Below are 12,704 nucleotides of genomic sequence, written 5' to 3' on the forward strand. Positions count from 1 at the left end.
CTTGATCAGTCGGATATGAAACCTCCTCTGTCAGGTTTCTGTCTATGCTGAAACTTAAGATTTCCTGGTGCAAGACTCTGTGTTGAGCGTGTGAAACTCTTTCTGAGAGACTTCCAGATCAGTACGGAGACTGCGAACCCCTTTTTGGGAGACTTCCACCTCGATACCAGAGACTGCAAATCTCTTTTTGAGAGACTCCGAGTTATGCACCAAGACTGAAATTCCTTCAGAGAGATTTCCAATTTTGTGTTGAGACCACTGAACTCCTGGCAAGAGACATCTGGCTCAATGCTGAGAGTGTGAGCCTCCCTCTGTGAGATTTCCAGCTCTGTACTGAGACTGCAAAACTCCTTTTGAGAGAGTTCAAGCTCTATACCGAGACTGAGAGGCTTCTCCCGAGAGACTTTCAGCTCTGTCTGAGCTTCCCCATACTTCTGCTTCCACTCAATAATAACTTCGTCAGAGCGGCTCTGTTTCTTGACCATGGCGGCAATAGTAGCGTTCGCTTTCTCCAAATCGGTCATCAGTTGAGCCAGGCTTTCATCCTGTCTTGCCTGCTGCTGGGTTTGGAGTTTGGTGTGCTGCTCAATAGGCTGCCATAGTAGGTCAGTTTGCTTGGCCTGGTCATACAGAAAGTCTTTTAACAATTGTTCCTGGTCTGTTTGCCATGTATCTTGAGGGCTGATCAAGGGATCGCCACATATTTGTCCTGTCTCTGCTTCCCTAGCATTGTTTGTTGAGGGTTTCTTACTGTCAGAACCATACAGACACTTCTTTTGGGTGCATGACTTCAGCCTTGAGCCCTCTGGAAATTCCACCATTCCCAGGATGAATCTTCCATTAGCTCTATGCTACAAAAAACAAAAATGCCCAAAGCTACTTCTAATGTGACAAAAATACACAGTGCAATACCTATATATCTCTTGCAAAAAGGGTCATTTAGTTAAACCCTTTGGCCAAAGCGTCTTAAGCCTGCTATACTACAAGGCATGACCGTAGCAGGTACTAATACTTACCTGGGTTAAAATACTTATTTACCTGTATAATTACAGGAAGAATGATCACATTGGATCTGTCGTAACCTGGCAAAATGAAACTGACCTGCCAACTTGAAAGTGGGGTGGAGCAAGCTTAAACCTTGGGGAGGAGGGGCCACTACCCTCCCATAAGCAACTGATACCAGCTAACAAAATACACAGATTCCCAATATGCTCTTTGAAACCCCAACCATTACCACATTATATATATATATATATATGCACATAAGTGTCAAAAGGAGTGCTAGTGGGCGTGGCTAAATGTATACAACAAAAAACAAAAATGCCCAATGCTATCGGTGCATGACTTCAGCCTTGAGCCCTCTGGAAATTCCACCATTCCCAGGATGAATCTTCCATTAGCTCTATGCTGCAGAGCATCTCGGCTCCCTTCTGATGTCGCCGGGTCATCTGTTGATGTGTCTGTAACTTCCACGTAAGCTGAGAACCTCTTTTCTGTCTCTTCCTATTTACTTTGGAAGACTCAGGCGCATCAGGGATACTGAGGTTCCCTTGAAATTCTAGGGCCTCATCTCATTCCACTTGAAGACCATATGTAGAAGATGTGCACAGAGCGTAAAACACTGAAGACGTTTTTAGGAGAAATAAATGTAGGCTTTATTAACCAGCAGCTTTAAACAGAAAACAGCTTTATATCAGCAAACAAAGTTAGAGCAGAAAATAACAACCAGGCCTAACCCCTTTTAGGGAACTGACCAACACTTCAGCAGTCCCTATCTGAGGGCGGGAAGGCTCACAACAACCAGCCAAGCACTGTTCCAGTGCTAACCTAGATGTTATGTAATTGGTGGCTGGCCACCCTGCATTGCCAGGTGCCAATTTGCCCATTTTCAATTCTGACACAGATGAGATGGGTGTAGCACCGCCTACCTGTCTTAGCAGAAACGTTTTTGTACTTGCGTGTTTTGGACCCCCACAAGATGGTCAAAATAAAAAAATATTTATAAGATGACATATTTGCAAGTTTCGGTTTTTCCAATAAAATTAATATGATTATAATGGATGATGATTGTGGTGGTAGATGTGGTGGTGGTGGCAGATTAACATTAGCAGGCACACATTGGCACTGACCGACTCTGTGGCAACTGGGAAAGCTTACCTATGTTTAGTTTGAGTGTTCTCTTGATTTTGAGACCTATACAATAGAACAAACTATTCACACAGCCATCTATTTCAAGAAGGTTAATGCAAATTCATATTTACATTAAATAACTAATCATAATCAATCAGGGATAAACAATATGCCCTTTTTAAGCTTAAAAAGAAATTGTTCTGATTCTCAGACCTTTAATCAACAGGCACATATTTTGAAGGAGAAATGTAAAGACAAATTATATGATCTGATTTTACATCAAGATACTCTGTTGAAAGACATCATTTCTGTTAGGCCAACTATGATCTACAGGAAAGTCTTCACTATCAAAAATATTCTAGCCCCAATCTTTCTAAAACCTTTACCCCTTTACATTGCAAAGCATACCCCCTTGAAAGAAAATCCACTCATTTTAAGGGAGTTGCTACTGGAATTCAATACCCAATAAAGGGCTGGATACATCAAACTCCATTAATGTGGAGTTAATATCTGACACAGTAAAAATAAACATTGCAGTAATAATTTACCGAGTTCAATATTCAACCAAAATCACGATGCAGGAATTAACATGGCTGTTAATAATGCATTAATTACCCCGAATCGTGATCATATTTCTATCATAAGCTTCCGTAAGATCTATTATTACAGAAGCCTATAATTGGCATCAAATGAGTTAATATTATTTCTGTGGTTAACAAGGTATACCACAGGCACCAAACGGGTTTATACATAACAAATTACACTACCTTACCCTGTTGCCCACCTTAGTGACTACTAAAGGATTGCAATGCAATGCTTTACTAAGGCAGAGGTGCGCAAACTGGGGGGCCCTGGAGGGCGCGAGATTTTGCTGGGGGGGCGCGGACATTTGCAGAGGCCCCGCGCTCTTCCCCACGGCATTAATATGAAATGCCGGGGGATCGCGTGAGGCCCCTGCAACACTTTACTTACCGGGATTCAATCAACTGTGACATGTCGCTATGGCAACACAGCATCAAGTGACGACGTGGCGCCATGATGTCACACGCGTCAAATGATGCTGCGGGTCACATGATGTGACGTCACATGACCCCACAGCGTCATTTGATGGGGATACCAGGTGGGGGGGGGGGTGCGAGAGTGGGACAAGGAGGACAGGGGGGCGCAGCAGGAAAAGTTTGCGCTAAGGTAACCAAGTGGTTAACACGTCCTGCCACCAACCCAGGTGACCTAGGTTGTTTGGGGCATTAACAAAAATATATATACAATACACGTTTACAAGATAATAACATTAACATTCATAATACATTTTATACATAAAACTATTGATTGTCACTGTAGATACCTAGGCCCTCTTAATGGGGGGACTAAATGGTAACCTGTAATAAAAAAATATATACAGTAACTATATTAAATAAATGGTAACCTGTAATAAAAAAATATATACAGTAACTATATTAAAAAACATGAATAAACACCCTTCAATAACTTAGTGGCTAACTGCTAAGGTAATGAAACGGTTAACCTCTCCCATCCCCCCACCCCAAGGCCAACTACCCCCATCACTCATGCCACCTACCCCCAAAAGAGTCCTCCCATGGATTTTGCAGCGGCTGCCCCTGACAACGAGGACGGCCTTCATCCCAGGAGGTGTAAGTAACACTTTTATTTATTTAGGGTATTAATTGATGGCTATGTGCCTATCTAGGTCCCTGTTGAGGGCTTCGATACCCTCTGAGGACCACATTACTAATCAATGGATTTAATGGCTTAATATTTATTATATTATTATGTATTGTAATGTATATTTTGTTAATCTTGATAAAAGTGTTCCTTTCAATGCTACTATGGGACAGTTTCATCTGAAGGTTGGTTAGGATTGCACTAAATACTCTCACCACTACCAAAAGCCCCTTGACTTGAGGCCTGAGAGGAAGAAAGCGGTGATGATGACCATCGTGTTTGGAATGTACTGTTTGACCACTGAAGCTGCCCTCTGTGAGCCTTCATTGCCCTCCTTCCTCTGCCTTTTCTCCTTTAGCAACACTTCCTGTACACAATCATGTAGCTTCTCCTTGTAATTTGGCACAGCCTCTTCACCATGGGATAAAAAGGTATTTCATTCGGTCTTTGAAGTGAGGGTAAAAAGTGTAGCTTGAAGGTATTCATCACGCCGATTGATACTGGCAACACAGGGGTCATTTATCAGGCATTCTAGCAATGTATCAACCATATCTACAATTTCATCATCATCGTCACCATTGCAGCATACATGTCAATTGATAAGTTTTTTTTAAGGAGAAAAATTAAAGGGACGATCTGGCTTATGCCAGCTATGTCACAGCTCACGAGCGGTGGCTTCTTCAAAGGGCCTGAGAAGTCTACACAGCTCTCCCATTGGATACCACTGTCTAGGATGCAGAAAGGCCTCGTCCAGCTTCCTGGCATCTGTCCAAACCGGGATTCTGTGTGTTTATTAACTTTTCCCAGCTGGTCTCAGCTGTTTGGAGGTGTGTGGCTCCTCCCCCCCCCCATGGTTTAAGCTCACCCCTCCCCACTTTTCAAGTAAGCAGGTCTTTTTCTTGTTGCTGGTTTGGACAGATCCAATGTGATCATTCTTCCTCTAATTATAGAGGTAAATACTAATTTTAATCATCACAGACAAACAAAAGGAAAAAAATGGCTCGAAGCCAAGAATGGGTCCCAAGAATGTAATAAAATCTTTATTGAACTATCTAAAAAATGGAGGTGAACAACCTCCTATGCACTTTATCAAGGAGCGCATCTCATCCTACCTGGCTGCACGCTCATCAGGATTGGGACAAAAGGGGTATCTGTGAGTATCATTCATTACTCTCTTGAGCACTTATTGTGAGTCCAGGATCTATCCAATGAGGGTTTGACTGGGTTTCACAGCCCTTGTCTTGCCCTTCAGGGAATATTGGTCAGTTTGGGGACTTTACTACAAGCATCAATCAGAATATCCCCCTGTCCCATCCTGTTTATCTGTATATTATCCATACTATTATATTGAAAGGATCCAGTGTTTGAGCGCCTTTGTCCCTTTTATCTTTGGACAAATTTTAATCAGGTAGTGTTAGGACCTGCAAAATTGGTCCTGCCTTGATGTGGGTTGCAGGCTTATAATGCTTTGGCCAAAGGGTTTAACTAAATGACCCTTTTTCAAGAGTATAGGTATTTCACTGTGTATTTTTGACATATTGGATGTAGCTTTGGGATTTTCTGTCTTTTGTCGGCCACAGTTACTGCAAAGTAGAGAGCAGCCCGCTTTTCAGCAAATAGGACTGGCCCGGGGGGGGGGGCAATTGTCTCCCTGCCCCCCTGGCTAGCTCGCCCGATTAAAGATCCCGAACTCCACATTTTACACATTGTAGATATTTTATTCATAAGACATTTCCAACTGTTATCCCAAGTACCAATACTTACTTGGAGATGATATGTAGAATCTACACCAATGTGGAAAGTTTAATATCAATTCTTTATCTGGATTTGATTTGTGAGCCTAAATAAAGACACACCATATTAAACAATGGGAATCAGATGTAGGTAAGATGCTGCACTTAGATTGTAAACTCTCTGAGGCAGGGATTCCCTTTCCTATTGTCTGACTTTGTTGCGCTTATTGTATTATAATTCTGTGTACTGTATTGTCTTTGTAAAGCACTGAGTATACTGTGGGCACAATATAAAATATATACTTAATTCCCAGACATGGGATCTCATCTGGGAGTCCACTACTTCAGTCTCCAATAATACGATCATTCAGAAAAAGTGTTACATGTTATTGTATCATTGATATTTGACCACTGAAAAACTTTTGAAGCAAAATTTGTGGCTAGTTGTCACCACTGTTAAGAGGATGTGGCAACGTGGACACCCTTCTACATACTTGGTGGAATTGTCCATCAATTGATTAGCTCTGGAAACAATTATTTGACCTAGTCAATAGACTGTTAGGCCTTGCTTTCACAGCAAACCCAGGGGGTGACTCTTCTAAATAAACCAATCCGGAAAATCCCCAACAAAGAGAACAAGCTTTTGGAACATATATTCTCAGCTACCAAATGTGCCATTGCGGCAACATAGAAAAAGCCAGCTCTGAGTTTTTCAATGGTCAATGATCAAATTTGGCAAGCAACGTGTCAACGTTGTTGGTCCTATGCTTAAAGTGTAGGATAGGACACCTTGGTCTTTCATAGTCATCCATTGTATACAAGCTTATAGTCAATGTGAGTACCAGATTAGCTTTTTTTTTTTTGTATATGCTGTATTTGATATGTACCATATCCCCTTTCTTTTTACCCACATCCCCCATTTTTTTTTCTGTTACCCACAAATATATTCTCATAATAAATTTTTTTATGCTGTGCCCCCATACCCCCCTGCCTGCTCTGCCAGTTGCCCCCCTCTTTACCTCGTGTGGCATCACGTGACCTGCAGCATCATTTGATGCCATGTTACCATAGCAACCGTGACACATGACCACACGGCATCATTTGATGCCGCGTTGCCATGGTCACGCATCCAGAAGCCGGCTGAACCTCGATAAGTAGAGGTTGCAGAGGCATTGTGCAGTTCCCCGGCATTTCATTTAAATGCCTTGGGGAAGAGCGCGGGCCCGCGCCCCCCGAGACAAATCTCCCGTCCCCCTGGGGGACGCGCCCCCCAGGTTGCGCACCACTGGTGTATTGAGTAAGGGTCAGCATTCAACATGATAACCTATATGTTTCACTATTCTTTACTGTCTTGTTAATTATTTGTATCTACTTGTTAGTTGATTGAATCAAAAGACACCCATATTTCCAATTTTATATGTGAAACATTATCCTGTACCAGATTCAGTCCAATAAATACAGAAGTACAATTCAATGCAACATAGTCTGCCGGCTATTTTATACGGAAAGATAGCATTAGCATGATAACAAAACACTAATAGGCACCAAGCACTGAGTGAAATATCTTTATTATTTTAGCACATGGTCATTATCTGCACTGAAAAGAAATGATGAGACACAGAACAAAGTATCATACTGCAGAACTTTCTTTTTCAATTGCCCTGTACACAGTTGAAAAACACAAAGCAGAATAACTTGTATCCATAGAAAACCTATTGTGGTATATTGTAATATAGTTTGGGAAGTGTTGGTGATATATTGAATGCATTGAGTGATGTACACTATTGTTTGCACAAACAACACAATGAGTTATTTTGTATCGAATGTATAATTACAAAATAAAATGATGAAGCATCTGTATACATTCAGTCAAATATACAAGAGAACATATATTAACGTGTCTGTATTACAAATAGATAAACAAAATGTTATGCTGAGGAGAAGATAGTTAGATACTGGACATGAATTGAATGTTCCTATGATTACTTGTATCTGTTCTCCATCCAAAGTTAAAAACATATATAATATATGCTCACTATCTCTGAACTGAGGGGAGAATAGGTGAAGTATAATATACTCATGAAATATGACATTAACCAACTTCTTACATAATGTATATTATGTCTCCATAAAAGTAATACTGTAACACTATTGATTGAATAATCCTGTGCCTCTCATTTTCCCACATGGAGTTAGTGCTCTGTTATAGTTATAGCTGTAGCAGCCACTAGCAAGAGTCTCGATGTGACTCATACAAACTTGTAACATTAATGGCTTGCACAGACTGTGAAGCCAGGAGTAGAACTCAACTTTCTGCAGCATACATGAGTAAATATTGAATCTCTAGCAGATAAATAAGTGTTTGTTCGCAATATTAAGCACAGGCAGTTTAGTCATATCATTTTATGTAACCTTTTAAGGGCAGCCTATTACTTTATGTACTATGATAACAGGCATTTTTAGGAGTACAAATTCAAATCACTACAGATGTTTTAATAGATCACTTTTAACACAAGCAAAAATGAAATAACTCATTTTAAAAATCTTCTTCATTGATTATTCAGTGAAGCTGCAAATTATTTGTTTTAATTTTATTGATTATTTAGTATACTGTGTGTATACACATCCAACCAATAAAATGTTACTTGCTGATTAGTGGAAGAATTCTAAGATAATATTTGGTATAAGAATACTGCATACAGATTCTGTGTAGACACATGCAGGTCCTATACACAAGTCTTACTGTGTCTTAAAACACAGTTGTCGCTGTACCAAAACAGAGAAAAAATAATGCACAACCATTTATTATCCACATGAATAATGAGGTTTACAGAACATTCATAATACTTATAGCAGCATAAAATGTAGTCACATAAGCCATGGAAAAATACAATTAAATTCCGTTTAAAGCAGCGATATGACAAATACACACACCCGAACAAAAGTTTGTTTATCACTTTTCATGTTGTAAGTCCTATTTTTACTATCATTGCCATCTTGTAGCCGAAAGGTTTAACCTGTTAGCTGCCAGATGGGCCAGCAACGCATTGAAGGACCATACGGTATGGAGAAAGCAGATTGAAAGTCCAGCAATGCATCGTTCATTGGTTTTTAAATGTGAGTTTACAATCTGCAAAACCCATTGAAAGTGTCCGCTCCCCCCAAGGACCAGAGTGAATCGATAGCAGCGACATGTTCAATAAGTTAAATATAGGCGATTGACATTTTCAAACAAATTACACAAATATTAGTATTTTTCAATGTTTCTAAACTTTAATGTCTCCATAGTAACCAAATTCCTAGGAGTGTTTTTACAAACTTTACCTAATCTCTTTTGTGATAAGACTGTCTGCAAATGGTTGTATACACAGGTAAACTGTTGTTCCAGACTTTTCCTATTGTTTTTTTTTTTGTGTGGCTAATGATGGCAGCATAATTAGTTTTGCGATAATGGGGAAGTACAACAATTACCAGATAAAATAATAATCTAACAGTACCGAAGAAAATAGAAACATGTCCATTTGTACAAAAGAAACAAAGGTGACACTGTTACACTGGGGAGGATTAAATCTTCCTAAGGAAGCCAATTACATTAATTAAAACCCTTGTTTTTTTAAAGTGTTGATTTTTTGCCCGCTAGGTAGGACTGCCCTTTTATTGTTCATTCTACAACTTTTAACAATACACTTTCTCTTTCCTTCTCAGCACTTTCTTAGAAACCCGATTGGCCAGCCCCAGCTGTGATTCAGCTTGCCACTATTATGCAGGAAATCACCAAACTCTATCAATCCCTGAGGTTAGCCCACTAATATTTATACCACTATTAATCTGCGTGTTTATTTTCCTTTAGCACCTTCAGTGATAGAGGATAATACAACACACTGAGCTGTAACCTTACACAGTACATCCCCAGCATCGAAGCAGTAAATAGTGAATGTCCCTGATTAAAGCAAAACGCTCTTCTATGAATCTCTGCACAACTTTCTATATTCCATTTATTACCTTTCCAACTAAGCTCAATTACTCATTAACTTACATTGTTAAATCTTTGGGGTTTCAGAATAACAGGTATAAATACACATATGTATTAAGATGCTAAATAATAGTATAATAGCAACTCAATGGATCACTGAATTAATGTGTTTTGCCCCTATTTTACCTGTTAGGCACCTGCATGCGATTTGGGAACAGTCCATAGGAGGAAATACCGCACTGTACGGGTTAAACAAGCAACATGACATAATGGGCCATGTCTACAATGGTTTAAACTATTCAGTTTTGAGGTGGTGTGACCCTCTGCATGTAGCAACTTTCCTACATTTAGCACCAGAGTACATTGCCACTAGAGAAAATTCTTGCATCACGCCAATGCACAAATATTTGTCGCTTGATACAGTACAAAGCCCACTAATTTAGATGAAAATATTCTTGGCTGTCACAACACGGAATCTTTCACGGACACCAAAAATTTGCAAGCACCATTCACGAATGTGCTCGACTGACGCAGGGCATATGTGTGGGAAGATTACGGGAAAGCAAGTGTGTGGCAAATGTTCAAAGTGTGTACTACACTACACCACAGAATAAGATTCCTCCCATTTCCCCCCGCTACTTGTAAATACACAATACAGGACATTATTTGCCATTTTTCTTCATGGTATTGTTGATTAGGTGCATCTGGAGCAAGCTTTCCAATATAGATATTACTGTATGGCTGACAAATGTACTATATTCTATAGAAAAAATATAATATCAATTATTTTTTTTTGTGAACAAAGTCTGAATTGTAGCACAGTTTTGCTAGACGTAGGCTATACATCTCTCACTTGGAAAGTGAATACATGTAGTATTGTTTATATTCCTTGATAAGTGCTTATGTTATATATAAATTGACCTTCTCGTACTGGTTTATCAAACTTCACTGGACCCAAAACCACCACGAGAAAATAAAAATAAACATTGACTTCTTCCTATTATCTAGAACTCTCTCTTATTTGGTGTAGATGGAGACAATGAAATAAACAATGAAATGTGTTAGAATGGCAAATGGAACTTAGGAACAATTAACCCTGAATGTAATATTTCAGTCAAATAAATATATCATTTTTCTGAAGCCATGCTGCTTCATTCCAACATTGCACCCATTTTCCGCATGTTTATCATAGTGTATAGGGAAGCAATATGGTTATTTTAAATACAGACATTGGGTTCATTAAAACAGGTGCCAACATGTGTTGTAGTTCAGGCCATTTTCTAGTCAATAAATGTCTAATTCTGTGATCTTTAAAGGAGAAATCCCCTTTAGGAATAACACAGAAACAAAACCAGTGCTACAGCATAAAAAAAACAAACCAAAGTTAACCACGAAAGATAATGGCCGCTATAAATGTCAGATGTCAATATTTACATTTGCAATGTGGTTTTTCTCAGGTATCTGGGACTGCGACTTTAAATGACCACACTATAATACACTAGACCAGGGGTGGCCAACTCCAATCATCAAGGGTCATGTTTTAACGATATCCCTGTTTCAGCACGAGGTTGAGCCACCTGTGCTGAAGCAGGGATATCCTTAAAACCTGACCTGTTGGTGGTCCTTAGAGAATGGAGTTGGCCACTCCTGCACTAAACTACCAACAAACATTTGTATTTCAATCTGCTGTAACTAATTGCCATTAGATCATACAGTATGTTAATGCATTGAATAGGCTAAGTGAACATTAGCTTGTTTCAGAATACAACAAATACATTAAAGTGCTTTGTGTTCTTGTTAGTTTAGCTTCCACGCCTTAAAATGAACCACACAAGAATGATTGCACAAATGGCTTACATGCTATTCTTTGGCCTTCTTCATATACAGCAGGGGTGCGCAAACTTCTTCCCCTGGGCCCCCCCCCCCCCTGCTCTTGCCCCCTACTTGCCTTTCTCTCTGGTGTCAAATGACTCAGCAGAGACATGTGGTGTCATCACATGACCCCTGTGGCGTCATTTGACGCTGCGTTGCAATGGCGCAGCGTTGCCCGAAGCCGTCAGAGACCAGGTAAGGGAACTTAAAGAGGCCTCGCACTGTCCCCCGGCATTTAATTTAAATGCTTTGGGGAAGAGCGCGGGGCCCCCCTAAGCCCTGCACCCCTCCCAAGAAATCTTGCGCACCCCTGATATACAGTATCTGAATCACTCTGATTAGATCAATGTCGTGTACGCTCCCTTTAATGTTAGGGAATTTAACAGCAATACATGGTACAGATTTACAGTTGTTTATACTATTTTATTTCTGGGTTAATGCAACAATTACTGCAAGAAAAGCAAAATGTGAAGGACCCTGGCTTTGACCAGCAGTTACTGTAAGAACTGGCTGGCTATGCAGATGTGGCATTATTTGATCTTCTCTTTCCTCTTCTAAAACAATAAGGGTTATAATGAAATAACAACAAGTACAGATGACAGCTTGGACAGGAATAAACATGTAATATGCCTATGAGGGGTTAGAAAAGCAGGGCCTTTTTCTTGAGGTCATTTCTTTTCCAGAGTGCCAGGCGATCAAATTCCTCTATAGTCATCTCAAAGACATGCTGAAATTCCTCCGCAGACAAGTGTCTCTGTAATACAAAAGGAGAAAAAACACACAATGTAAGTGATCTAGATGGCTATACCGGCATACGCAACAAATATTTATAAGATTATCCCTTTCAATGATCACACACTTGAGATAAAACCAAAGCAGCAATAATACTGTAATTCGACACACAATCAGTAGTACTTACAGTACAGTAGTTCCACAACTGTTAGATGTAAAGTTATTAAGTATTTATATTGTCTATATTGCTAACTTTTCATTCAAGTTGGTGAATCGGGGAAAATGTGCCTTTTTTTTTTTCTCCCCAAATTTTGTTTGTACAATTTTAAAAGTTTACCTATGTAGTAAAAGATAAACTCCAACTGGTTGGTTGACTGGGAGGGCGACTGGGTGGGTGACTGGGTAGGTGACTGGGTGGGTGACTGACTGTATTCATTGGGAAGGATGTGCTGGTGACCTTACTGCTGAGAAGGGAGGGGGCCCACCTGTGCAGCTGAGATTTCGGTGTTGGCCAGGCATAAGAAGGTGTCCAGACGGCTGATCATTGATGGTGCAGCCTACTTCCGGGGTCCTGCGCATGC

At 40.0% G+C, this 12,704-nt stretch overlaps 1 protein-coding gene across 9 annotated transcripts in view; it reads right to left on the reverse strand.

Annotated features, from left to right (window-relative positions):
* Positions 1 to 7,097: 7,097 nt before the first annotated feature.
* The window catches only part of ABLIM2 (actin binding LIM protein family member 2), a 248,534-nt gene continuing 242,927 nt past the window's right edge, over positions 7,098 to 12,704 (reverse strand). For all 9 annotated transcript variants that reach the window (XM_075569883.1, XM_075569890.1, XM_075569935.1 and 6 more), the window contains one exon: positions 7,098 to 12,145. In XM_075569883.1, the coding sequence (XP_075425998.1) occupies positions 12,032 to 12,145 (114 nt within the window). In that variant the 3' untranslated portion in view covers positions 7,098 to 12,031. The remainder of the gene's footprint in view (positions 12,146 to 12,704) is intronic.

Source organism: Ascaphus truei, chromosome 1 (assembly GCF_040206685.1).
Source record: "Ascaphus truei isolate aAscTru1 chromosome 1, aAscTru1.hap1, whole genome shotgun sequence".
Taxonomy (NCBI): Eukaryota; Metazoa; Chordata; class Amphibia; order Anura; family Ascaphidae; genus Ascaphus; species Ascaphus truei.